This window comes from Geospiza fortis, unplaced genomic scaffold (genome assembly GCF_000277835.1).
Source record: "Geospiza fortis unplaced genomic scaffold, GeoFor_1.0 scaffold1532, whole genome shotgun sequence".
In the NCBI taxonomy this organism is placed as follows: domain Eukaryota; kingdom Metazoa; phylum Chordata; class Aves; order Passeriformes; family Thraupidae; genus Geospiza; species Geospiza fortis.
Genome location: NW_005054627.1, coordinates 268,497 through 292,709, shown reverse-complemented (window position 1 = coordinate 292,709; position 24,213 = coordinate 268,497). Strand labels below are relative to the sequence as shown.

Sequence of the window (24,213 nt, the reverse complement as noted above, 5' to 3'; positions counted from 1 at the left end):
GGTGCTCAGGCCCTGGCGCTGCCCAGGCAGGTTTGGAGAGCCCATCCTGGAGGTGTCCCAGGAACTCCTGGGGTGGCACTCAGTGCTCTGGGCTGGTGACAGGGCGGGCACTGGGCACAGTGTGCACTCCATGGCCCTGGGGGCTGTCCCGCCGTGCTGGGCTCGCTGGTTCCGCGGTGCCGGCGCTGGGACACGGCCCTGGCAGGTCCTGCTGTCTTGTCAGGGATTGTGGGATTTCTTGAGGGATTTTGCTTCCTTATAAGGCCCTGCTGTTCCCTGCTGCCGTGTCTGGGGCCGGGCTGGCATGGCCTGTGGGAGAGCACAGCAATTCCCAGCAGGCTGCCGGGACACCCTCCTGCCCAGCCCAGCGATTCCCCTCGGATCCTCCGGCTCTCATCTCCACGCTGCCCGATGCCCAGGCAGGAAGGGCTGTTTCTGCAGGCCCTGCCCTGTGGAAGGAGGGTTATAAATCAGCTCAGCCATCTCCTGAACACGGGATGGGGCTTTTGCATCCCTCGGGGCAGCTGGCTGGGAAGCACCTTGTCCAAGGAGAGCCCAGTGCAGCAGTAGTTCTAGCCTGGAGAGTCTGACGGGGAAACTCCTCAGTGCACCTGGGAAAGAAGGATGACAATTCCTCTGCCTGAAATAAGGCTGTTAGGGAGCAAACACCATAAACTGCACTTCATTGGATGAACCTCTCCCACTGCTTCTTCTGAGGCTCCTCTGAGGGTGTAAATGTGGTGGGAAGGGAGATACAGGGGGAAGAGGAGGGCAGATCCCCCTGGGATTGGGGGTTTGGGATTTCCAGCTGTGAATGACCCATACACGGGTACAAAGACCTCTGCATCTCCAGGAGAAGCCTTGGGACCCTGAGCTCCACCAGTACCACATCCTGAGGTGGGAGATGTGCTCCATGTTCCAAAAGCCTGGCTCCCAGACATTCTTCCCCCTCCAGCCCCTGGGTGCCAGAGGAGTGACCCCTGCCCACAAGGGAGCCCTCTCCCTCTCTCCAGCCCCAATTCCTTGCTCCCAGGCATCCCCTGGGGACACTCCAGCCTCGGCCAAGGCAGCATCCAGGGACCTGAAGCCCCCCTGGGGCTGGCAGCCCCTGGAGCGGGGAGTATGAGATCATGACTTTTGCAAGTGTGAGGCTCTGCCGGGTGCTGCTCCTGCAGACATGAGGTCATTTTCCGGAGGAAGTGCCGTGTGACGTCCATCTGGTGGCAGGAGTCGGGGTGCAGCCGGCAGCTCCAGCGAGACCACGCACAGGTGAGGGGCAGGAGCACCAGGACACCTGGCCTGTCCCCCTGCTGCCACAGCAGTGACACTCCAGGGCTCCAATTCAATACAACTCCTGCTGTTTTGAGGTTTCAGATGCCCTCACACACTCCACTGAAAGCTTCCAGCCCTGGTTTCGATCGAAGAAATCTTTACCCACTTCACCAGCAAATGTCTTTGACTTCCACGCAGTCAAATACCACAACAACCCTTGGAAATCAGAATTTGACACATCATTTAATGAATAAGGACAAATTAAAAAAAAACAAAACCAAAAACAAAAACCAAAACTGTGTTCAATGGGATTTGTTCTCATTGCCTTTAAAAATACCCCCTCAACTCTACCCAAAACACAGGAGCCCTATGGCAGGGTGGGTTTTGCTCTCCACAGTTAAACTTTTTCATTAAACCAGAATAAGGCTGATCATTCTCTGGCCAGGCCACAGCATGGGTTTTGCTGGGGTGCAGCAGCTCCTCTCCACCAGCCCCTGCCTGGGAGCACTCACCAGCCCAAGCTCCAGGAGTGCTCAGCATCACTCCTCTGGAAAATGTTTCCCATCTGTCTGTCAGCCTCAGCACCAGCCAAGCAGGAGGCCCAGACCAAGAGCTCCTTTGTGGTTAACAGGATTGCTGTGCTTTATTCCTCTCTCACAAGAGGTTCCTCAGGACCATGTGCTGTTGCACTCTTCCTTCAGCAGGCAGGCGATGAGATGTCCAAGGAAAATCTCTTCTCTTGTCTGGTTCATGCCTGTAACAAAACTCTTCAGGCAACCCCAAACTTCCAAACCCTGCGATGCAGCTCGTGCTGCTCCCTGGTACCTGCCTGGTGTTATCAGCAGAGCCCTCTCATCACCCTTCCCTCTGACTCACTGGCCTCCAAGGCTAAGGATCCAGTTCTTTCCCAATAACAGCAAAGCCTTCCCCCAATTACTGCAGAGCCAATTGGGTGGGAAGCCTCAAGGATGTTTTTGTAAAGACAGAACACCAACAGTGTCCCAGTCTATAATTAGGCATCTGAGCAAGTTACAGAGGATACAAGTTCAAGGAAGAAGAGAGTAAGAGAATTTTATATGCACTGCTTTGTCCAAAAAAAGATTATGAAAGGCAGAGCAAAAACTATTTACCAGTCTTAGGGGGAAAATGAAGTAGACTTCATTCAGTTAAAGCCGAAGCAGATGTTCAACATTTGGTCTGAGCCTGAAGACCTGCTACATTGCTGCTGCTACCCAACGTGAACATCTGGACCAATCTGAAGAGCTGGGGGTGTACAAAGAGGGGAGGAAAACACCACAACTCCCCTCCTAACTTAGCACCGAAGGAGTGAATAAAAAAATACAATTTCATGTGAACAGGTTCAACAGCCTTTCAAGAGTTCCTCTGGATGCTGCCTCTAGCTGGCAGTTCCCACACTGCTTAGTGAAGACGACTGAAATTATTGCAGTAACAAATAAAGACTTTTCTCTGATACAAAATCTAGTCCAGAGGGCTTCCTTACACAGTAAGCAGGGCACCTTGTGTAACCAGGGGTTGCATGTTGGCCCCACAAGCAGCAGCAGCTTGCAGAGAGCCACACGAAAACAGGGAGCAACACTCCCAAGCTGCCAAGAGGAGCCAGACCCAGTTCATTTCTTCTGGCAAAAGCCCATGATGGAGACCTGCTTGTTGGCTCTGCTGGCAGGAGCTGCCCCTTTCTTTGGGTTCTTCCTTTCCTCCTTTGGTTCTCTCTTGGTGGGCAGCATGGGTTGTTTTTGTGGAGCTGGTGCCTTGGGCTTGGGGAATTCATCCTCGCTGTCCGTGCAGGATTCGCTCTCGTAAACCTTCTCAGTCACTGGTGGAAACAACAGGGAAGGGAGCAGAGGAGGATGATGATGGTTAAGCCATCTTTACACCAAAGACCTCCCCACTGGAGCCTTCCCACTGCACTCCTGGAAAGGAACGCTTCGGGTTCAAGGAGCACGTGTCAGACACAGGAATTAAGTCCCAAGTTAAGCAGTAGGAAATGACCTTGAGTGTGCCAAAGCAGGTTTAGGTTGGGTATTAGGGAAAACTCCTTCCCTAAAAGGGCTGTCCAGCCCTGGCACAGCTGCCCAGGGCAGTGGTGAGTCCTCATCCCTGCAGGGATTTAAAAGCTGTGTGGATGTGGCACCTGGGGACATGGGCCAGTGCTGCCTTGGCAGTGCTGGGGGAGCAGCTGGAGTCAGTGACCTTAGAGGGCTTTTCCAAGCCAGTGATCCTGAGATTCTAACTCATATGGCAAAGGCTGACCAGCAGCCATCAGCAAGTGATGAATCTAAGGAGATCAGAATCAGTAGTTTGGCACTAGGCAATGGAACATCTACTTTATGGCTAAACCCCACCATTCTGACTTGGTCCCATTTCCACAGGGGCCAAAGCAATCAGATTTTCCAGGAATCCAGGCAAGACAACCTGGAGACGTCCCCAGGCTGCTCTCACCAGCACACTGGACAGCTAGGGGAGAGCAAAGCAGGCACCACCCATGTCCCGGGGCACAAAGCCTTTGGGGCAGCTTCCTTGCACAGAGTGGCCAAAGAGGGCAAGCACAAAGCAATGCTTTATGAAAGGTCAGCCCCAAGCCACGTCTGCCATCAGGGCTCTGCCTGAAAGGGAGTGCCAGCTCGCTGCTGTCAGCGTCCGGCGGTGGGAAGCCCAGGGACATAAAACAACCTCACGGAAATTAAACTGGAGTCAGCCCCACTGATGAGAGCCACCGCCAGATCCCAGCAAATGCTCTTAGATCAGCCTTCCCAGCAGTGCTCTGGGATTCTTCTAGTAAGCCATTTTTCTTTAGCAACTGTATTCTTTTAAACAGATGTCTTAACTTCCCTTCTTCTGGGAAACTGGCTTTCACTTGTATTAATGCATCAAATTAAATAAGGTTTCCTACGTCACCAGGGACTGGGAAGAGGAATGCTGTGAAATCCTCCTGGGCAGACTAGCAGGACCTCAGACAGGAACTGCAAACCAAGCAATCTCCCTTCAGAGGCAGCAGGCTTCTCAGGGAGCAGCTTCCCCAGACCACTGGGTGAACTTAAAACCCTTATCCTGTTCTCAGCCTGTCAGGAACCGCTGGCAACTCCTGAAGTGTGCAGTTAACCCCTCCAATTGCAGCAGCACAGCTCAGATCAGCTTTCTTTGGCTGCAGTCTCAGCTGAACTGCAGCAGTCTGTATGTGCAGCATCTATGGGTGCACAGATGCAGTCACTGATGCCCCACTCACAGCCAGACTCCCTGAATCAGGGCGGCTCAAAGGACGGGCGCTCTAAAATGCTGTAACACAAATCTCCCTCTAATGCACGTGTGGAAATTCCCATCTCCAAGCCCACGTGTGTCCTTTGAAGCTTCAGAAAGTGTAAGGTAGAAACACAGAAGCTTAAACCTCAGTAATTCCTCTTTACTAGAGACTAAGAGCAGGCCCTCAATCCATGGATTTCTGTCGATGCCTAGGAATGTTTCTTCTGCTTAACTCCACACACACTTTAATTGCTCAATTTCCCTCAGGGCTAATCCCTAAATTACTTTTGGTTTTTGACACCAATTCCTTGCTATTGCAGCTATTGTGAAAACCATCACTTAAAATTGTGGAAAAATATAAAGTACAGCTCATTCTAATGTTAGGATTAAAACCTCTTAAAACCTAGTGTTGGTTTTAAAAATAAAAAGACAGCAGGGAGAGGGGGAAAACCCCTCTATGTCAAAGAATAACTAAAATTTACATTAGCCTGGAAGATTTGCAAGTTATTTAGCCTTTGAATTGTTAGGTCTGTGCATGGAAAGGGTGTGGAATGGAAGGGAGGAGAGAAACTGGACAACAGCCAGACAGCACGTTCTGCACAACAGGCTGGAGGATTTGTAGTAGAGAAAGCAGCATCTGCTCCCCAGCCAGCTCCTCAGTATCCAGCTCCATCCCACAGGATCTGTCTCCAAAGGGCACAGCAGGGCCTTGCATTCCCCTTTCAGAAAGGGGATATGAACTGTGAAACCAGGAGTCTGGATTTCCCAAGGGACTGTGAAACCCCGTGGGGATAAAGAGCAGAGAAACAGAGGTAATATTCCCAGCTGAACCCAGAAGAGACATTCCTGTGCTCTGGATGCAGAGCCTGTACAACTCAGCTCCCCATCTAATGCTGTTTTGTTCCATTGTCCTTCCAAGTGTTTCAATGGCTCTGTCTGGGGTGGGAGAGGGGAACACCCCACAGGGTAACCAGCCAAAGCTGTCAGTAACTCTGTGCAAGCCCAATTCTTGGACAAGAAAGCAGCACTTGGGATTTCAGTCCCAGTGCAGCCAGCTGCTGAGAGCCACAGCTTTGTGCTCCTCTGAAGGAGACACACCAAGTTAATGGGAAACAGAAGATGCAGCTCTGCAGACAGGTGCAAACAGGCACAGCCTGAGCCTGGGCCAGGCGGCTCTGGAGCTGGGCCAGGAATCACAGAGCTGGACAAGAGCACCTCATCTTCCCCAGCACCACCACAGAGCTGGACAAGAGCACCTCATCTTCCCCAGCACCACCACAGAGCTGGACAAGAGCACCTCATCTTCCCCAGCACCACCACAGAGCTGGACAAGAGCACCTCATCTTCCCAGCACGCCCTGAGCTCCACTGACATCCCCTCAGCCCAGCCAGGCTGGGGAATCAAAGCATCCCATACAATCCAGCTGACAACAGCATTACAAAAACCACATTCCATGCTCTCATGTGTTTAAAGTCTCCAAAAAGTCCCCCCAAACCCAAACCAACGTAGTCTGAACGTTTGCATCTCTACTTCAATGTCAGGACATGGAGGAAACGAATGCAGTGGTGTTACACAGCTTTCTGCAGGCTACAGCAGGAAGCAGAGTCCAGTCAGGCTGGAATTCAAAGCCTCTGGCTCTCAGGACTTCTGTAGGGACTCTCTTCCCTTCTGAAAGCAGAGCCACCCTTATCAGAAACAGAAACCCTATAAAGTATTTAAGCCCCAGCTTATTCCCTGTTTATCTGGGATACTCCATGTTTCTTTAACATATAATCAAGTTTTGCACAGCTCTGGATTTATCCTCAAAGGGGAAAAAAACCCAACAAAGTTATCTCAGCCAGAATTTATCCCAGACCCTAAATCTCTTTCTGTATCATCTTTAAAAGCTTGCAGCTTTGGAGAGGAGAGTAAATGAGGGTGGTAATCATGATGGCAGGAGAAAAGGGGAAAGAACTGAAGGAAAATCTGTGAATAATCAAACAAGGGTAAGGATTCAGCTACAGCTCTGACTCCCTGCCCAGGCCTTCACCAGAGGCGCAGTTACCTCAGTCTGGGAGCAGGAGTTCCAAGTGGGATAACTAAGTGATTTTGTGAACCTCTTCCTATCCTGGGAGAGGCTGGCCCGTTAAAGTGGCCAATAAAGTGAGCTCCAGTGAGTGAGTGTGGGGCACAGCCAGTCTTACCCATGCAGCCTTCCTCTTCATCTATAAACATCTTGGATTTCAGCACGCGCTTCCTCTTCCTCTTCCTCCCTCCAGCTGACACCTGGGGGACATGGCAGCACTGTGAGAAACCAGGAGCTCCTTCCTCATTACCTGAGAGCAGGCAATCACTCTGATCTGCTCTCACCTCTGTGGATGCAGGCTCCAGCTCAGTTTTCAGAGCAGGTTCAGGGGGTGGAGATGGAGCTCTCTCTTCCTCGGGTGTGGGAGAGGGTGGGACATCTGCAAAGAAGAAGAACACCTTGATGGCACACAGCTCTGATGCTACACACTGCACTTCCCAAAGGAAGGAGGGTGGGATAGGATGGGAGAAGTGCCCTGGCGATTTTGGTAGACCAAAAAAATCAGTTCCACCAAGAGAAACTTTAAAGAACCAGGCACAGGAACTGGCAGGTTTTAGCTGTACATTTCAGTTACTTGTTTAAAAGAGTGACTGTAATTTGTTTAGAAATTAAAGGAGGTGGGGTGTGGTAAAACAGTTGCTGCTTTACTGGTGGTGCTACACATCCCAAACAATCCATACTATCAGCCTAACCCGAGATTGTTAAGGGACATCTCAAACTTTTATTTGAAAAGAAGTTAAAAAAACTCCCCAAAAATCCAAACCACCACAAAACCCAGAAGCTGACTCTCTCACTGTTTGATCTCCTTGCTCTCCTCTGGGCTCAAGGAAGGGACACCGGGCTGCACTCGACGCCAAGACTGATCAAAGCAGTCAAGGACACCTTTAGGCATTAGTAGGGAGCACAGTGAGCTCTGGAGCCTGCAGCAGGCACGTCAGAGTGAGACAAGCAGGGCTGCAGAGCGAGGAGGGAGGCAGGGTCACCCTCCTGTGGGGCTGGCAGGGGGACAGAGCTGCGGGAGACCCAAGTGAGAACGGCGGCCACGCAAGCGCCGGGCTGGGGGAGAGCTGGCACCGCGGGGACAAACGGCTCCTGTGACCTATTGCTTCACCCCACACGGATGTGGCTGCCTGGCTGCCCTCATCCCACCACGGAGCCGGGATCTGGAGCTGTCCCGGGGGACTGGGGCCGTGTGAGGAGCCGGCGCTGCCGGGCACGCGGCCAGCTGACCTCCGCAGGTTACCGAGGGCTGCAGGGAGACAGCGCGGGGCTGCCAGGGCCAGCAATAAATCACATTGCTCCAGCAGGGGCTGAGCCTCCCAGGCACCACAGTGAGACAGGCAGGGGAATGCAAACAGAGGGATAACACCACTGGGCTTTACCCTGCTCTGGGGGCACGGCCACACCACGGCACCGGGAGTGTGCGCTGCCCGGGGGCTGCGGGCAGCTCTGGGCTCTGCGCTCATCCCAGTCTCACACACACTCTGTGCCCATCCCAGTCTCACACACACTCTGTGCCCATCCCAGCCTCACACACAGACCCTGTGTCCATCCCAGTCTCACACACACACCCTGTGCCCATCCCAGTCTCACACAGACCCTGTGTCCATCCCAGTCTCACACACACACTCTGTGCCCATCCCAGTCTCACACAGACCCTGTGTCCATCCCAGTCTCACACACAGACCCTGGGCTCATCCCAGCGTCACACACACACCCTGTGTCCATCCCAGTCTCACACACACACTCTGTGCCCACCCCAGCCTCACACACAGACCCTGGGCTCATCCCAGTCTCACACACACACCCTGTGTCCATCCCAGTCTCACACACACCCTGTGTCCATCCCAGTCTCACACACACCCTCCCCAGACTGCCCAGCACCAAACCTGCACCACCACTGCCAGCCTGGCCTCTGGCCTTTGCAAGTATCTCTGGGAGAGGACAAGCTGAGGAGGCTGAAAACCAGCCTGGTGAAAAGCCTCTGCCATGCTCAAGCAGGGGCTGCTGAAGGCATTGTCAGTGGGCCAGCTCCACTAGATTCCTTGGGGGAAATTTGGGCTTTTTTCACCTTCCTCCAAACAATTTCCCAAGCTTTTGGCAGGCAGAAGGCACCTTCTCCTCACGTCACAGTGTTTAGGACTACTATCAAGCTCTTTTATTACTTTATTATCCTCTTCTAGCCAACACAGCCCTCTGACATGTGATAACTCCTGAGTCAACCACTAGCTGCTGCCCACAGTTTGCTCAACAGCAACAGCTGCATGAAATAGATACAAGTTGGGCAACTGGATGGACCAAAGATGTAAATCCTGGCTTTGTTCAGTCTGCTCTGACCCTGCCTGGAAAAACTGTGAGAGGCTTTAGTGCTTCTGCTGTGGCTCTCCAGAACCCAGGCAGTTTGTAGGTCACAGTGCCACTGAAATCACCCTCCAAAGTGGCTGTAAAACACTTGTCAACACTGAGAAACGCTGCCTGTGTTGGTACAGCTGAGGCTGCCAAACCTCCTGTCCTCTGTGGGAGCGTTTGTGGAGTTTGTTCTGGCACTGGAAGCAAAACAACCTGCAGTGACTAAGGAACCCTCACACCAATATAACTTTTTAATGAAAAATCATTTAAATGGAGAGGATTGTGCCTTATGCCCTCTGTGTGTTCCCAGCATGGTACAATGTGCTGATGCTGCTATAAGGAGAGCTTATTTAGAGCTGCTGTTAGTACAGACTAACGCAGAACTAGGCAGAAGACCTGGCCTGACGCACAATTGCCCATAAGCACTTCGCTCAGCCAGGCAGGCTGAGTTTCACACCCACAGAACCGTGCTAAGCGTGCCTGTCACTCCAGGCCCCCTTTTGCTCACTGGTGCTGCTGATTCAAGTTGCCCCTGCTCTCTGGAGAAACCTGTTTCCAACCTTTCCAAGGATAGATGCTCTTCAAGTCCAGCTGCTGTACATATATATATATATATATTTTTTAAATTTCTTTTTCATCCAACTCACAGTCTTCTACTTCTGTACTCAATATAATATTACCAGTTTGGACTCATTAAAAATATTCCAAACAATTCAAATCTGTCTTCTTTCATCTGGCTGGATTTAGAAGGGCAAGCAGCATGACCAAAGGGCTGAGTTCTTTCAATTATCATTTTCTCTTTTGAAAGGGCAAACTGAGTGATGTCCAAATTTGTATGCATGTGCTGTAATTTGCATAAATTTACAATTCTAATGCACAGCACAAAGAAGTGAAGAACAAAGAGGGTTCTGATGCAGGAGCAGCAAGAGCAGTGACAAAAAACTTCCCCAGCGCCTGACCAGCCTCTCAGGGAAGAGTTTTTCCCTAACATCCAACCTAAACCTGCCCTGACACAGCCCCAGCCATTCCCTCAGGTTCTGTCCCTGGTCACTAAAGAGAATGTAAACCTTGGAATAAATGAGACCAGGAGGCATCCCACTCAAAAGCATTAATTGTTAAACATGTGCTGATCTGGTGTCCCATAGGAGACCAGAGAGTTCCAACATTCAAACTCCTGCCTGACCTCACAGGATGTGGACGAGCTGAGAGATCCCAGCCAAGCAAGGACAGGCTGATTTCAAAATTCCCTCCTCAGAGCTAAACAACTCAGCTTGTCAGCAGGGGAGTGATGAGGAAATGGAAAGACAAACATTTAAAGAAATAAATACCAAGGTGTGTGGGCATATATATATATATATATATATATTTTTTTTTTATAGCAACACTGGAATGTGATGGAATTAAGGCTGATCACAAAGAACAGCTTCCTGAGAGATTTATTATCCTGTGGAATAGTCTAAGAAGTGATACACACCTGATGAACAAGATAATTTGCAATTATGTGGGCAGCAGGGAAACTATGAAAACAGGCCTAGAGGTGGCATGGATACCGCAAAGATACCAACAGCAGCCACCTCTCCCTGGCACTGCAGATCTCCCTGATGTCCTGGCTGTTGCCCATGTGCCAGGCACACTCAAATGAGGAATCAGCTCTGGCTCCCCCGAGGGACTCCACCTCCTCACCAGTACACCCCATTTGCTGTTTCACCTTCTTTCACTGGAGCTCCACACCAAACTGGTGGTTTCAATTACTCCATAATTGTCTGTAATGACCCCCAAGTTCCTTTCCTGAGCAGTTTGCTGGATGACTGTTCCACTTAGCACATACTCCCGAACTCAATTCCAGTTTATTTCCCAGTTATCTATATTGAACAGCATTTGTCACCTCAATTATCCAAATTCTTTGGGATCCAGCCCTGCTGTTCCTCATTATGAGCCCAAATCTTGCAGAGTTCTGGGCACCCCACTCCTGTCACACCACTGAGGAGACGCGCAGTCACATCGGATACGGCTCAACTGCTTTGCCTCCAACTTCCCTATTACCCCTTTTCTTTTTGGATGTCATACTTCCAACACTGTCTTCCAAATCCTTTCTATGAACAGACAGAATAAAGACACTAAAAATGACCCTGTGGGGAGAGGGAGGCCACTTGTGAGTGCTCCCTCCCCACACAGAGTGGCTCTGACCAGCCCTATGGTTCTGGAAGGAGCACTATCTTTCACAAGAGATTTGGGAAGCTCCTTCCCACACAGGGGCACTGGCAGCACACTTGGTGAGGAGACAGCCACGTCTGAGCTAAGCTTAAACAAAGACTGGATCTTTGTTTTGAGACATCTCAACTCCATGCCCAAGTGCTTGCAGCACAAAGATAAACAGAAAGCTCAGGCTACAGCCATTTCCACGGTCTTTAGTCCTTTAAACTATTCCCTCAATCACTGACCAACAGATTTGGAGAGCAATGTTTTGGAAATCAGAACCCTGACCTACATGCCTGATTGTTTGCAGATCTTCTTACCTTCCTCATCACTGCTGTCAGACAGAAGTTGTTTGATTCGCTTCCTCCTTTTCTTGACATTTTCGGGATCCCTTTCTTCCTCGTCATCTGACCTATCCGCTCTCTTCGTTTTACTGCCACAAAAAGTAAAGGGAAAAGAAAGGGAATGAACACCCACTGTTTCTCGTGTGTGCATGAAAGCATCATGTGTGCACTTGGACAAGCACATTCCTCATGGAAGGAAATCAAATGCCTCTTAAAAACCTGAGCATCACATACTCTGAACTGTACATTGTACACTGAACTGAATGCTGTACACCCACTGCACAACCAGGCATAGGTGCACGAGCCTTTCCAGGCCCCCCATCCTTCCCCACATGCAGCTCTCCAAAACAAGGAGGATTTCTTTAGCCCCTCTGCTGTTCAGCCCAGTACCTCACCTCGCTTGGCCACAGCAGCCTGGCAAGAGCCTACTTCTGATCTTGTCTCTTTAGCTCAGGCTCCCAGTGTCCCCAAAAGCATCACTCAGAAGCTCTTTTGACAGACTGCTTGCCACTGACTGACTATGAGGTAGTGTCTCAGAATCCTGGAGCCATTTTTAAAGACTACTGGAAAAATAAAATAGCTTCTTTCTTTTTAATGTTGGCGAGACGTGTCAGACGAACAAGCCTGGAGGCTAAAGGCCCACGTATCCTCCAAGAGCTGGGACAGCCCAAGTGGCCTTCCCAGCTCCAGGCTGCCAACACCTCCAGGCCCTTGGCTTCTTGGACAAGACTATCACTAAGACAAGCAGTTAGTGCTAGCTGCGATGGTGGGCTGGGTGGTGTGCTTACCTATTCCCTTAGAAATGGATTGAGACCACCAATTAATTACTCATAGGCCACCAGAGAGCCATCAGACTGTAGTGATTCTTTGTCTCTGTCAGTTTGGGTTGGATTAAACACAAAGGGCTGAGCTTAAAATTAACTTGGAGCCTCAGCCCAAAGTAAACCCATGGCATTGAAAGCAGCCCTACATGAGCTATGGAGATCAACAAGCACAACTTTGTGCTGCAAGTTGTGTACATACAGGCTGGGGAATATCCCACCTTCCCTGCAGGACAGGTGCTCCTGCCAGCCCTCCCCAGGCTGCCTGCAGGGTCTCTCCCAGGCTGCTCACAGTGGGAGGCTGTCTCGTGGAAAGCCACCCCCTCCCACGGAGGACAACCTGGGCCCTGTCCCTTCCCATGCGCGATGGCACCCACGGCCCTGAGGCACCTACAGCAGCAAACGCAAAAGAAACACCAGGAAAGAATCCTGACAGATAAATTTAGTCAGCTTTAACACAGTTTAGTAGATGGAAACGGAGGTGAGCCAGCAGTGTATGACCAGCCAGCTCCATGCAGGCTGTCCCCAAGCAGGGGACACAAAAAGGGACCCTGAAAGCAGACCCACCTTTTCTTGTCCTTTTGCTGAATTCTGACAGACTCTGTTTTCTTCCCAGGTTTCTCTGCTACAGTATTAGGAGATGACTCTGGTTCTGCTACAGCAACTGAAGGCTTCACTGCTTCTTTCTCCTCCTTTGGCTGCTCAGGCACAGAGTTGGCTTTGAGTTTATCTGTGAATAAACCATTCAAAAAGAACAAACACTGGGCATTCAGTCTGAATGACAACTTACAAAGCAGCTGGCTAGCTCTGTGCACCAAGGCTACAGACAGCACTGCCCATCATGTATTTAGGGATCTAGACTGGCCAAGCTGTATCAGACATGGGAAAAAGAAGGGCATGCTTTAATTTCTAGGTGATTTTCCATGCTTCTGCTGTTCCTGATGTCAAGCCACCATGTGTGCTGCAGCAGTTAAAACTCTCTGGAAGAGGACCTGGAGGCAGTGGCAGGAGAGGCTGCTGGGAGGGCCACAACGTGGTGCCAGTGCCTCTCTGGGAGCGCTGGGAAAACAGGCTGGCTGCTTCCCTGGGCAAGGGCAAACAGCACTGGAACGACAGCTCCCTTATTTATGACCAACAGCAGAAAGCCCAAGGACCCCAGTGCTGTTAACCCAGGACTTTCTGGCACTGGTGGAACCTTTGAAGCCAGGGGAGACATGCACGTAGGGAATAAATCTTTCTCCTGGAATCCCACCCTCTGCTCCACACACATAATCATTTCCAGTTCTGCTCAGTCCGCTCCTTCTCTGCAGCCACCTCACAGGTTTCCTCTGTGTGCCCCTGACAGGACTCAGCAGAGAAGGGAACCCTTTGGGAATGATGGAAGTGCATCCCCAAAGCCTTCCCCATCACACTAGGTCACCTTTACCATGCCTCTTTGGGTTTTCAGCACGTGAGCTTTGGTCTAGGGCTCTCCTCAGACCTTTAGAATTTACTCCAGTTAACTCCAGTGACTGTCCTCGGGCTGAGAGTGTCCTCAGCTCCCCCAGTCTCACCAAAACAGGGACCAAAGAGTCCCAGCAGGGCTGTGCCTTGTCTGCTCAGTGCTGGAACTGTCCCCTGCGAGCTCTGACAGACGTCTGTTAGAAAATGAACTGTGCTGTTTACTCTCTCCCAAAACTCCTCTTTGAAGCCTCTTGTACTCTCTGCTATAAGGGAATCTTTGAAGGAGATCCCACAGTCCTTTTCCAATATTCCAATATTTAAAAGCTTCAGCATAGTTTCTTTTGACTTGGGTAATTCAGAAGGGACCTGCAGAGGCCACCTAGTCCAAACCTCTGCTCAAAGAGACAGGCCACCCCTCAATTTTACTCTCCAGTCCTTCAGTTTTTAGGAAAGAAATTAACCCTGAAACTAACAATGGGCTCCTCAGTGCTGTGTGATGAAAAGCAAGCACCATTAACATGCCTTGCAAAACAGGTTTTGGCAAACATCTCACCAATAGCTGGCCTTCCAGCCAGGAGAACTCACTTTAAATCAGATTTCTTCTGCACTAAAAATCCTTCCTGGGTTAGTCTGCTCAAATATGTCATTTTAATTGATCTCCCTCCAGCAAGCGTTTTGTCTGAAAAATTCCACTGAAAACTCTTAATTTTTGCTTTAAAAGCTGTGTGCTAAAACATTAACCCCTTTGAGTGCAGAAGAGCAGAAGAAAGTACGGAAAACTATTAGGAAAGAGGGGATATAAAGAAAATCCAATGAGTTTGGTAGAGTGGGGATGGGGAGGAAGAGTTCTGCTCCTTTCTGTATGCCTCCCATCATGGCTACAAAACACTTGATTCTACTGAGTATTTTAAAATTTCCACCCAGCTTAAATAAAGTATAATTAAAAAAAACCCCTTCAAATAATCCTCAGGTTTGGTTTTTTCTTTTCATTTGTTGGTTTGTTTTTTTTAACTACAACAGGCTGTTCCCTGACCATGATGGCCTCTGAAAACAGAAAAGCACTTACTCATAGCAGCTTTTCCAAAGAAGTTGTTCATGATGCTGTTCTTTGTTAGTGGCTTGCTGCTTGCTGCAGACACCTGGAAGCAAAGAAAGGAATAAGCACAGGAATTGCTCCCAGCCCTCAAGGAGCACAGTAAAATAATAGATAGCATTTGCTCCCACTGCCTTAGATTTTAGCAGGTTTAGCAAATTCTCTGTTTTGGAGAGTTTGAAGATACTCACTAGCAATCAAAGGGGCCAGAGTGAGTTCCTAAGGACTCCTTAGCCAGGCCTGCAGATCTGACTTGGGTCACATTCCCATTACTGAAATAATGCTTGGGACTAGGGTCAGCTCCCAGGAAAGAGCTGTTCTGTTTGCAAACCATCAGTAGTGCCTCAGTTCACAGCAGCCAACAGAGGAAAGAACAGGGATTGGCCAAACCAGGATCCAGCTCCTCTGGCACGTAGGCTGTTTGCAAGGAAACATCACTGCTCTGCTGCATCAATGCAACCACCACAGTGAGAAATCACACCCACATCACCAAAGAAAGTGCAGCCTCCTAATCCAACTTATTTTCATGCAAATAAAAGGCAACCAGACACTAAAGTTCCCAAAACACTGTACATTTCCCCAGTTCTAAACTCCCTATAAAAACCAGAGAAAGGAACCCAAAGTTCTCAGTTGTTATGAAAAGGCCAAACCATCCACAGGGAGTGTTACCATTTTAACACCCATTTTTCTGGCCACACTGCTCTAAGAACAATTATACTAATTAAAATGAAAACATAATCCTATCCTGGAAAAGCAGCAGTCCAGAAGATAAACAATTTAGTCTTGCACAGGTCAAGCTCTGAAACTTCCCTCACCCACCAAGTTTAAACACCTTGATACTTTTAAGACCTGGGCTTCTCAGGTTTCACTTATTGCTCAAAACAAATCCTTTTAAGCACAATGGAGAGAGCAAGATCCTCAGCTGGTGTGTACATTGGGCTAGCTGGAGACAGCAGAGCAATTGTAGCTCATTGGGAATGTCAAAGCTATGGCAAATACCCTTCTGTGGAGACACCCAGAGTGTGGCACGAGGGGTTTTTGCCCAGGTGACAGTCAAACACTTCCACAGGACCCCTGAGCACTGCCAGTGGGAGGTGGGCTTGGCAGGAGGAGCAGTGCAGGGGTGGCTGAGCTCCCTGAGGCGGTGGATGGTTAACCCATGAACCGGGGGGCTGAGGGAACTTACACCTGGGGCCTCCTTGGCCTCTGCCTTGGCCTCCTTGGCTGTGTCCTGGGCTTTGGCCGCTGCTTTGGCTGCAAACATGCCCATGATGCCTTTCTGCTGCTGCAGGGGGGGCTTGGCAGCCCGGGGCCCGTGGCCATTGACGGTGCTGGTGGCATCGGGGTCCCTCTGCCTCGGGGGGCTCTGCGCGGGCGCCGGCGCTCGGGGGGCCTCGGGCGGCGTCCTGGGCACGGCAGCGGCACAGTGGATGGGACTGGACCTGTGGGATGGATGGAGGGAGGGAGGGAAAAACCCCATTAGCCTCCTCAGCTCTGGTGCTCACCTCGCCTTGCCCCCTCCTGCAGCGCCAGCGCTCCTCCGGGCCTGCGCGCTCCTGTTATGGAAAAAGGAGCAACTGAATCCGTGCGTGGGGCAGGAAAGAAAGGCTGGCACAGAGCAAGTGACCTCTGATGAAAATATCAGCTGAACCTGTCAGCAAGAGCCACAGCATTCACGTGTCAAACAAGCTGTGCAGCTTTCCTGGGGGGTAAAGGCCCTCCCCACACCCAGGCTGCACAAGGAGCAGGCTGCATTTTATTCCTAAATGGGTTACACTCTCTAAAGCCTGTGGCAGAAGTTGTATGGCTGAGTGAGGATCTAAAACATTCACAGCTTTCTGATGCTCTGACAAAGCCCACAGCTGCTGCCACAAGCAGCCCCACTCAGCCAGGTAGGCAAACCCCAGCTGAAACTGAACAATTGAAATGGCTCAGAAAATATCCACGACATTCCGATTTAACTACACAAAGTCTCTTCCAAGTAATCCCTGAGAGCGAGAAGCAGCTTGGATTATAATGGTCTGAAACTTGATTGTTTGGGGATGTGGAGACACAAGAACTAAATGACGTGCTCACAGTTACAGCACAGCTCACTGACAGTCAGGAATAGCAGCTCCCAAAAATAGCTGAACTCTGCTCCCCACTGTGCAAATCACAGGCGACGCTTTCCAGATTTCCCACAGAAATGCCACAAAAGAGCCCAGCTCACGCCTCCCAGCCCACTGAATTACACAGCATATTTTCATTTGCCTAAGAAATAAAGCAGCCTTCTGCCAGTTCATTTCTGTGCCTCAGCACTAGCTGCTCACGTGCACAGTCCACTTCTACTCCCATCAGGATCTGTAGGAACAAAACAACACCATCTCCACAGCACTCCCAGGCTGCAGCAGCAACCTCCTGACATTCAAACCTTTAAAGGAAGGAAACCAAACATTGGAGAAAAATAATCCTACTCTCCTTTACACTTTCAATCTGTTTTTAACATAGTTAATACAGCTCTCAGGGCAGCGTGAGCTCCTACTCTAAACACCACCAACCCTCCAATATATAACATTGTCACAAATAATATTGTCAATGGTTATGTTGACTGTGCAGCAGAGCTCAGCTAACCTTCCCCTATTTCCAAGTCAGCTTGCCTTGATGCTGCTGTGTGACTATACCTTTATGGGCTTGACCCAAAATTCACTAAATAACCACTGAAAAAAAAGGCAATACTTGGACTATGCTCTGCAAACAAGGAGCTGCTTCTGTTTGGAAAGCTGGCAGTGGCAACAGGCATTAAACTCAGATATTGGTATTAGTTAGTCTAACATCTAACCACCTCCACTGTCTTCACTGCAAAGGAGGTGCCACAGAAACCAGAAGAGGACAAAGATCCTTGTCCCAGAGCTGTGAAATATCTGCACAGACAGGGAGGTTCTGTTTGCTACAAACCTCACATAATTAAACCTCTAGCTTTTGCAGGTCCTGCAGGAATCCTTTTCCCAAGTGTCACAGACAATCCATGCAGCTGGCAAGAGAGGGGGAATGGGATCAATGTGTATTTACTTCAGCCAGGTCACAAATGAAGAAGGTCCACTTTTTCTTAGTTTCCTTGGGAAATCCTGCTTCAAAGCTGGATTTACAGGCAGGCTTCAGAGAGCTGTGTCAGAGCCTGGATTATCCAAACCTCCTGGATGTTTAAATCCCAAAGGATACAAGTATCCCTAAGGCACAAGGATCACCATGCTGGGGTTCTTAGAGTGACCAGAGTGGAACGAGTCAACTGCAGCCACACCCAGGGCACATAGATCCACTGAGGTGGGATCTCCCAGCTCCTTGCAGGGCATCCACCCAAACACACAGCTCCTATTTCCTCTGCCACTCTCTTGTCAACACTTTGGATAGAGCCACATTTCTCCTCTCAGATTCTATACTCTTCCTATGACACACCCTTCAGGCATCCCCTTCAAACCAGATTGGTCATGGCACCGTGCATCCCCATGACTTCAAGCTGAAGCTGTCCTGGTGGGAACAGCACACAAGTGAGAAGCTGCAGCTGCCAGGCGCTGCTCAGGAGGGAGCCAGTGACTCCTGGGGGCTGCATCCCTCCCAGCTCTGCTCCAGCTCCACCAGGAAGGACACTGGTGCTGCCTGGACTGCCCTGTGTGCTTCTCCTACGTCTCCGAGATCACAGCCTACTCTGAGCTGCAACAAACCCAGAGATCAAAGCCCAGCTCCTGGAGGAGGAGTTCCTGTGAGACATCTTCAGAGAACTCGATGAGTCCAGAGGATGAGAACACGGTTTCACAAAACAGAAAGCAAACTCCTGTAAATGCTTTGCTGAGCACATCACTCATGGTTTTATCAGCTTGTTTCAATTTTGTCTTCCTGTGCGGCTGAGAACTGGATTAAAATGGTTGTGATTAAGTGTGGCCTGGGAAAGAGAGAAATGTTTCCAGCCATCAGACAAGCAAGGTACTGGAACAGTCTCCTTGTCAGAGTAAGGACCAAGTGAACCAACATTTGGCTCAGTTTGCACAAGAACCACACAATGTGCTCTTTGGGCACTGCTCTGGCAGGACTTTGAGGACATCTTTTCCCAGCTCTCTAAAAGTCCAAGCCTATCTAGTGAGCACTGAAGTGCACTCTGGAAGCGCTTCAGAAGGCAAAGGGAGCCAGGACTCACTCACTTGCTGCAGTGCTGCAGGTTTGCTTTGACGATGTCGTAGTCGGTGTTGTAGAGGGGGGAGCTGTCCTTGAGCAGGGCCTTCTGGATGCTGTACACGTGCACACTGGCAATTGTGGACAGCTTGGACTTCATTGCTGGGGAAAAAGAGAGAAAAAAAAGCCCTCTGTTAGCACACCCAGAAAGACTGACAGACTACTTGACAGCAAAACATGAATACAGAAAGGTCCAACAACACCTTCTCCCAACGCTCACTAATGAGGAATTCAAGGCAGCAAACTCCACAAGCCTGTCACGTTTTCCACTACACACTCTTGGACTTACGAGGGATCTCTCTGTGTTTGCCTTCCAAACATCCAGTGTTTGGGATGCAGAATAGCTGTGGGAGTACCTAATGCTGAGGCAGAAGGTAGCTGGTCACTGCTCTATGCCCCTAGGGCTGTGTCCAGCACCACAGTGCCACCCCTGGAATGAAAACTTTTTTTCTTTTACGCTACTCAGACTGCAACCCCCTTGAGACAAGGGCTGGCTTTCGGGAATTCTTTGTTCATTGCTTATATTGTTCTTTCCACAGAGTCTTGGTCTGAGGCTGAGCTTCTAGGCACTGTAAAAATACACACAGTAATCATTTCTTGGGGCCAGTCCTAGACTATGCAGCCCTACTCCCATCAAAAATCTCAGCCTCTTCCAAATATAAGTCATACCTCTGGCCTGCCTTCCAATACAAAAACCATGAGCAACCCTTTCCTCCACAGCAAAACAGTGTTACACAGCACACATAACTCAACAAACATGACACAGAGTAGCTGCACTGCCTGACAATCTCCTACTCTGAGGCAAACAGCCTGAGCTAGAAATCCACTTCAGATTTCCAACAACGCAAGTCCTTCAAACAAAGTGAGGTCATTAGCTCACATCCTGAAGGTCACAAATACCACAGTGTGCTCTCAAGTGCCAAAGATGTTATTTGAAAGTGATGAAGAGCCTGAAGCTGCGTTTCAGTTCTGTGAGTAAGATTTCATCAGCAGGACCAGAAAGATGGTGAGACAAGAGACAGTGTACTCAGCAGTGTTGCAATGGGGTTTTTTCCACCTTGCACTCACAAAAGTGAGGTAAATATTCTATGACAACATCTTAACACCCATGGGACTCGGAGCAAAGACTGCAATTGCATTGAACCAATAACCACAATTACCAGTTTCAGCATTCTTGGGGGGCCTGAAGGCTCCCAATTGTTATGAGACACTACTGGTGTATTGCTGTCTCCCTGCTGTCAGTGGCAGGGAGGTGGAAAAGAACCACTGACAAAAAAAAAAAATCAGACTCAATTCACAAGCCTGAAGATATTCAGCTGCTGGCTCAGATACTCCAAATTCTGAGAAACAGCTGGTACAAAAAGTTCACACCTGACCCCAAGAGCCTGGCTGGGCATTTATGTGCAGATGGCAAGTTCTGAGCTTTGCTCATTTTGCTGTTCTTTCAAAGAAAAAAGTTAAAGCCACACGACTTTCCCAGCCTGCTTACCTTCCAGCTCATCCTCCCTCACTACTGCGACCTTGTGGCACTGCAGAAAAGAAACACAAAACCTCTTAAAACCTGAGCTTGGATGCGAGACTGCTACTTTCAGTTAATAAATAACAAAGTCTAATGATTACCGTAGCTGAAAAGGCTACAGAACACTGCCAATGCCTTTAAAGACTCATCAGTTTTTAAAGCTCTGAAATGTGTTCTCTGGCCAGTCTTTAAGGACCAAGGACATCTAACAGGCTGTGGTTAATACTGGGAGGATCCAGAGAGACAGACTGAGAACCCCACCACTAATTCTGTGTTAAACAGGTACCATGGACCTGTCTGAAATCAGGGAAAATCCTGCTAAATTCAGGCTATAAACATGACACTGCCTGTGCAGCTTTAGTTAAATACATCCCATTATACAGAACTAATGCAATATACAATTACCTTCCATTTCAGGCAGATTTGGGGATTAAAAGACAATATTTCATGCATGTGAACCAGTTTATTATTTAGGAGGAAAAAGAAAGGTTTGTTGTTGTTTTTTTCCCCAATCTACAAATAAAACCCAGGACACCCTGAGATTTACTACTCCTAAAAGAAGGCTGGATCATATTGTAATAGATATTTGTAATATATTGTAATAGGTATTTAAAAACACTTAGTGGGATGTCAAAGGCATTTAGTGTTTGGCTCTTAAATTTATCTGTGGGCAAAGGGGAACAGACACTGAATTTTCTTATCTTCTTTTAAAAACCTCTGGGATATCTGCCTGAAGTTTTAGCTGATATTCCTGAAAATCTGACAAGCAGCAAAGAAGAAAAAGAAATTAATTAAGCAGCAATTCCTTTACTTAATAAGCTGAGGCCCTTTAGATATAAAATATTGTAAATTAATTTAAGTTTCTTTGGTTTACCAGGATTAAAAAGTTGCTTTAATTAGGCAGCAAAAGAGCAAGTGGCAAGAAAAACCACAGGCAGGTAAGAGAATAACCAAGGACTGGCAGTCTGAGTGCAGAAAGCAGCAAGGAAAGAGCGTGCAGTGTCAGGAGGAGCACTCCAGAGGGATTTGCACGGCTCTCCCTGCAGGAGTGCATTCTGCAGCATTCCGGCTACACCTACTGCCAGCAGGCAGCAGTGCAGGGCTCCCAGCAGTGCAGGGCTGGCCCAGCAGATTTGAAAATAATGGGGGACAAAAGTCACCTTCATATCATTCCCCTTGGCAGAAGATTCCCTGCCTGTGCCAAGGGACTGGAATGACACGAGCTTTAAAGTCCTTCCCAGCCCAAACCATCCAGTGACACTGTGATCTTACTTTAAAAACACACAAGCTGCTAAGGCAGAGTTAACAAATAATTATTTGTTCCTATGTCAGAAATCACCTGTTTGTTTCAGAGACATTAAATATAACAGCACAGGTTGGCAATCCCCTGGCCAGTTCTAGTGAGCCACGAGATTTGTTATTTCCAAAAGAAAGGGGGGAAAACCTGTTAAACTTGGGCTGTAAATGTGACACTGCCTGTGCAACTTTAAATATTCCATCATACAGAACTAATGCAGTAAACAATAACCTTCCAATTCAGGCAGATTTGGAGACTGACAGAATATTTCATGCATGTGAATCAGTTTATTGTTTAGGAGAAAAAAAAGGTTTGTTGGTTGTTTGTTGCTTTTTTTTAATCTACAAATAAAAGGCAGGACACCCTGATATCTACTATTCCTAGAAGAAGACTAGATCATATTGTAACAGATATTTGTAATATATTGTAATAGGTATTTAAAAACACTTAGTGGGATGTCTAAGGCATTTAGTGTTTGGCTCTTAAATTTGTCTGTGGGCAAAGGGGAGCAGACACTGAATTTTCTTATTTTCTTTTAATAACTTCTAAGGTATCTGCCTGAAGTTTTAGATGACATTCCTGAAAATCTGACAAGCTAAATGAATTAAGCAGCAGTTTCATTTGCTTAATCAGCTGAAGCACTTTAAATATAGAATGCTTTTAATAAATTCCTGTTTGTTTTGTTCACCAGGATTAGAAAGCTGGTTTAATTACCAAGACAGCTTGAGCTGTAGGGGTGCTGCTCTGTTGGTTATTGTTCCCTGCCACATGGGCTGTCCCTCCAAGTCACGCCCAGGCCACAGCAGACCCTGGCACGTGGCTAAGCTGATCTCAGAAGGGCCCCTGCACAAGTTTGTGTGATCTTTGCTGCCCAACAGCAGCAAGGGCATGGAGCTGGGTGCTGGCAGGATCTGAGTGAGTTGGTGAGGAACCCTGGGGTGCTTTCCAGCACTGTGTTCCCAAACCATGGCCAGCTGATCCTTCTGCCTGCTGGGACAGACCCTGAGCCTCTCCTGTCCCTGCCCAGGAGCCCTGGCACACTGCAGCTCCTGCTGCAAGGAGCCAGTGCAGCTCTGACCCCAGGAGCACAGAATGAAGCAGGAGACACCACAGCAGAGGCCCCCAGCCAGCCAGAGCCCAGAGAGAGGGGAAGCACTCACAACGTGTCCATTCTGGAGGAGGTTCCCTGCCACCAGGTAGGTGATGTGGAGCTGAGCCCCCGAGTTCTCCCTGCGCTTCCTCTCCACGTAATCGTAGAGCATCCTGCACAAAAGAAACCAGGGTCAGCCACAGAGAGGAGGGGAGAGAGCCTGCAGCCCCCTGCCAGGGAGGGACTGCACACACTGCATGGCATGGACACCTGCCAACAGGGACACCGTTTCCTCAGGATTCACTCCCTTTCCTCAGCACTCCTGCCACACAGGCACACCATTTCCTCAGGATTAATTTAATTTCCTCAGGGTTCATTTTCTGAGACCCTTGCTCCTCTGCCACTGTGGAGAATCCCAGTCCAACAACCACAGAAACCAAAGGGCAAATCTATGTAATAGTGTATGTAATACATAATACTAAATATAATGTAATGTAATGTAATGTAATGAAATGTAATGTCATAGAATATATATTATGTATAATATATAATAATATCATAGATGTGATATATTATATGTTATATATATAATTTATATAATGATGTATTTTTAATATAAAATACATTTAATAGTATATAATACATATCATATATAATAATACATATTACATATATATTACATATATAATATGTATTTAATATATTGTATATATAATAATACATATAATAATGTATTTTAGTATAAAAAAGCATTTATATTATAATAAAACATATAATAATACATTAAAAACATATAATATAATATAATAATATATAATAATATATAATATATTCCATAGATATAATATATTCCATAGATATATTACATCTATAATATACTATATAATAATATATATATATTATTTATATATAATGTGTATATTATATATAAAATATATACTATTACATCTAATAATGTCTTTTTTAGTATAAAAATACATTTAATAGTATATAATACATATAATAATAGATATAATATATAACAAAGTATATAATATATTACATCTATAATACATCTATAATATACTATATAATAATATAGTGTTATATTTATATATCATATATATTATATATAATAATACATAGAATAATGTATTTTTAGTATATTATATATTATACTACATATAATAATGTATTTTTTAGTATAGAAATACATGTAATAGTGTATGACAGGGGGTCTCACAGGCCCTGGGCAGCTTTTTCGAAAGCCTCTCCTCCAGAAAG

At 48.0% G+C, this 24,213-nt stretch overlaps 1 protein-coding gene across 1 annotated transcript in view; it reads right to left on the bottom strand.

Moving 5' to 3' along the window:
• Positions 1–1,493: 1,493 nt before the first annotated feature.
• POLD3 (DNA polymerase delta 3, accessory subunit) overlaps positions 1,494–24,213 on the bottom strand; it is a 23,450-nt gene continuing 730 nt past the window's right edge. The window contains exons 3-12 of the mRNA XM_031064788.1: positions 23,021–23,123; positions 20,534–20,573; positions 19,014–19,146; positions 16,028–16,283; positions 14,815–14,887; positions 12,873–13,035; positions 11,461–11,573; positions 6,880–6,974; positions 6,714–6,795; positions 1,494–3,106 (exon numbers count right to left, since the gene is read on the bottom strand). Of these exons, the coding sequence (XP_030920648.1) occupies positions 2,901–3,106; positions 6,714–6,795; positions 6,880–6,974; positions 11,461–11,573; positions 12,873–13,035; positions 14,815–14,887; positions 16,028–16,283; positions 19,014–19,146; positions 20,534–20,573; positions 23,021–23,122 (1,263 nt within the window). The 5' untranslated portion in view covers position 23,123 and the 3' untranslated portion in view covers positions 1,494–2,900. The remainder of the gene's footprint in view (positions 3,107–6,713; positions 6,796–6,879; positions 6,975–11,460; positions 11,574–12,872; positions 13,036–14,814; positions 14,888–16,027; positions 16,284–19,013; positions 19,147–20,533; positions 20,574–23,020; positions 23,124–24,213) is intronic.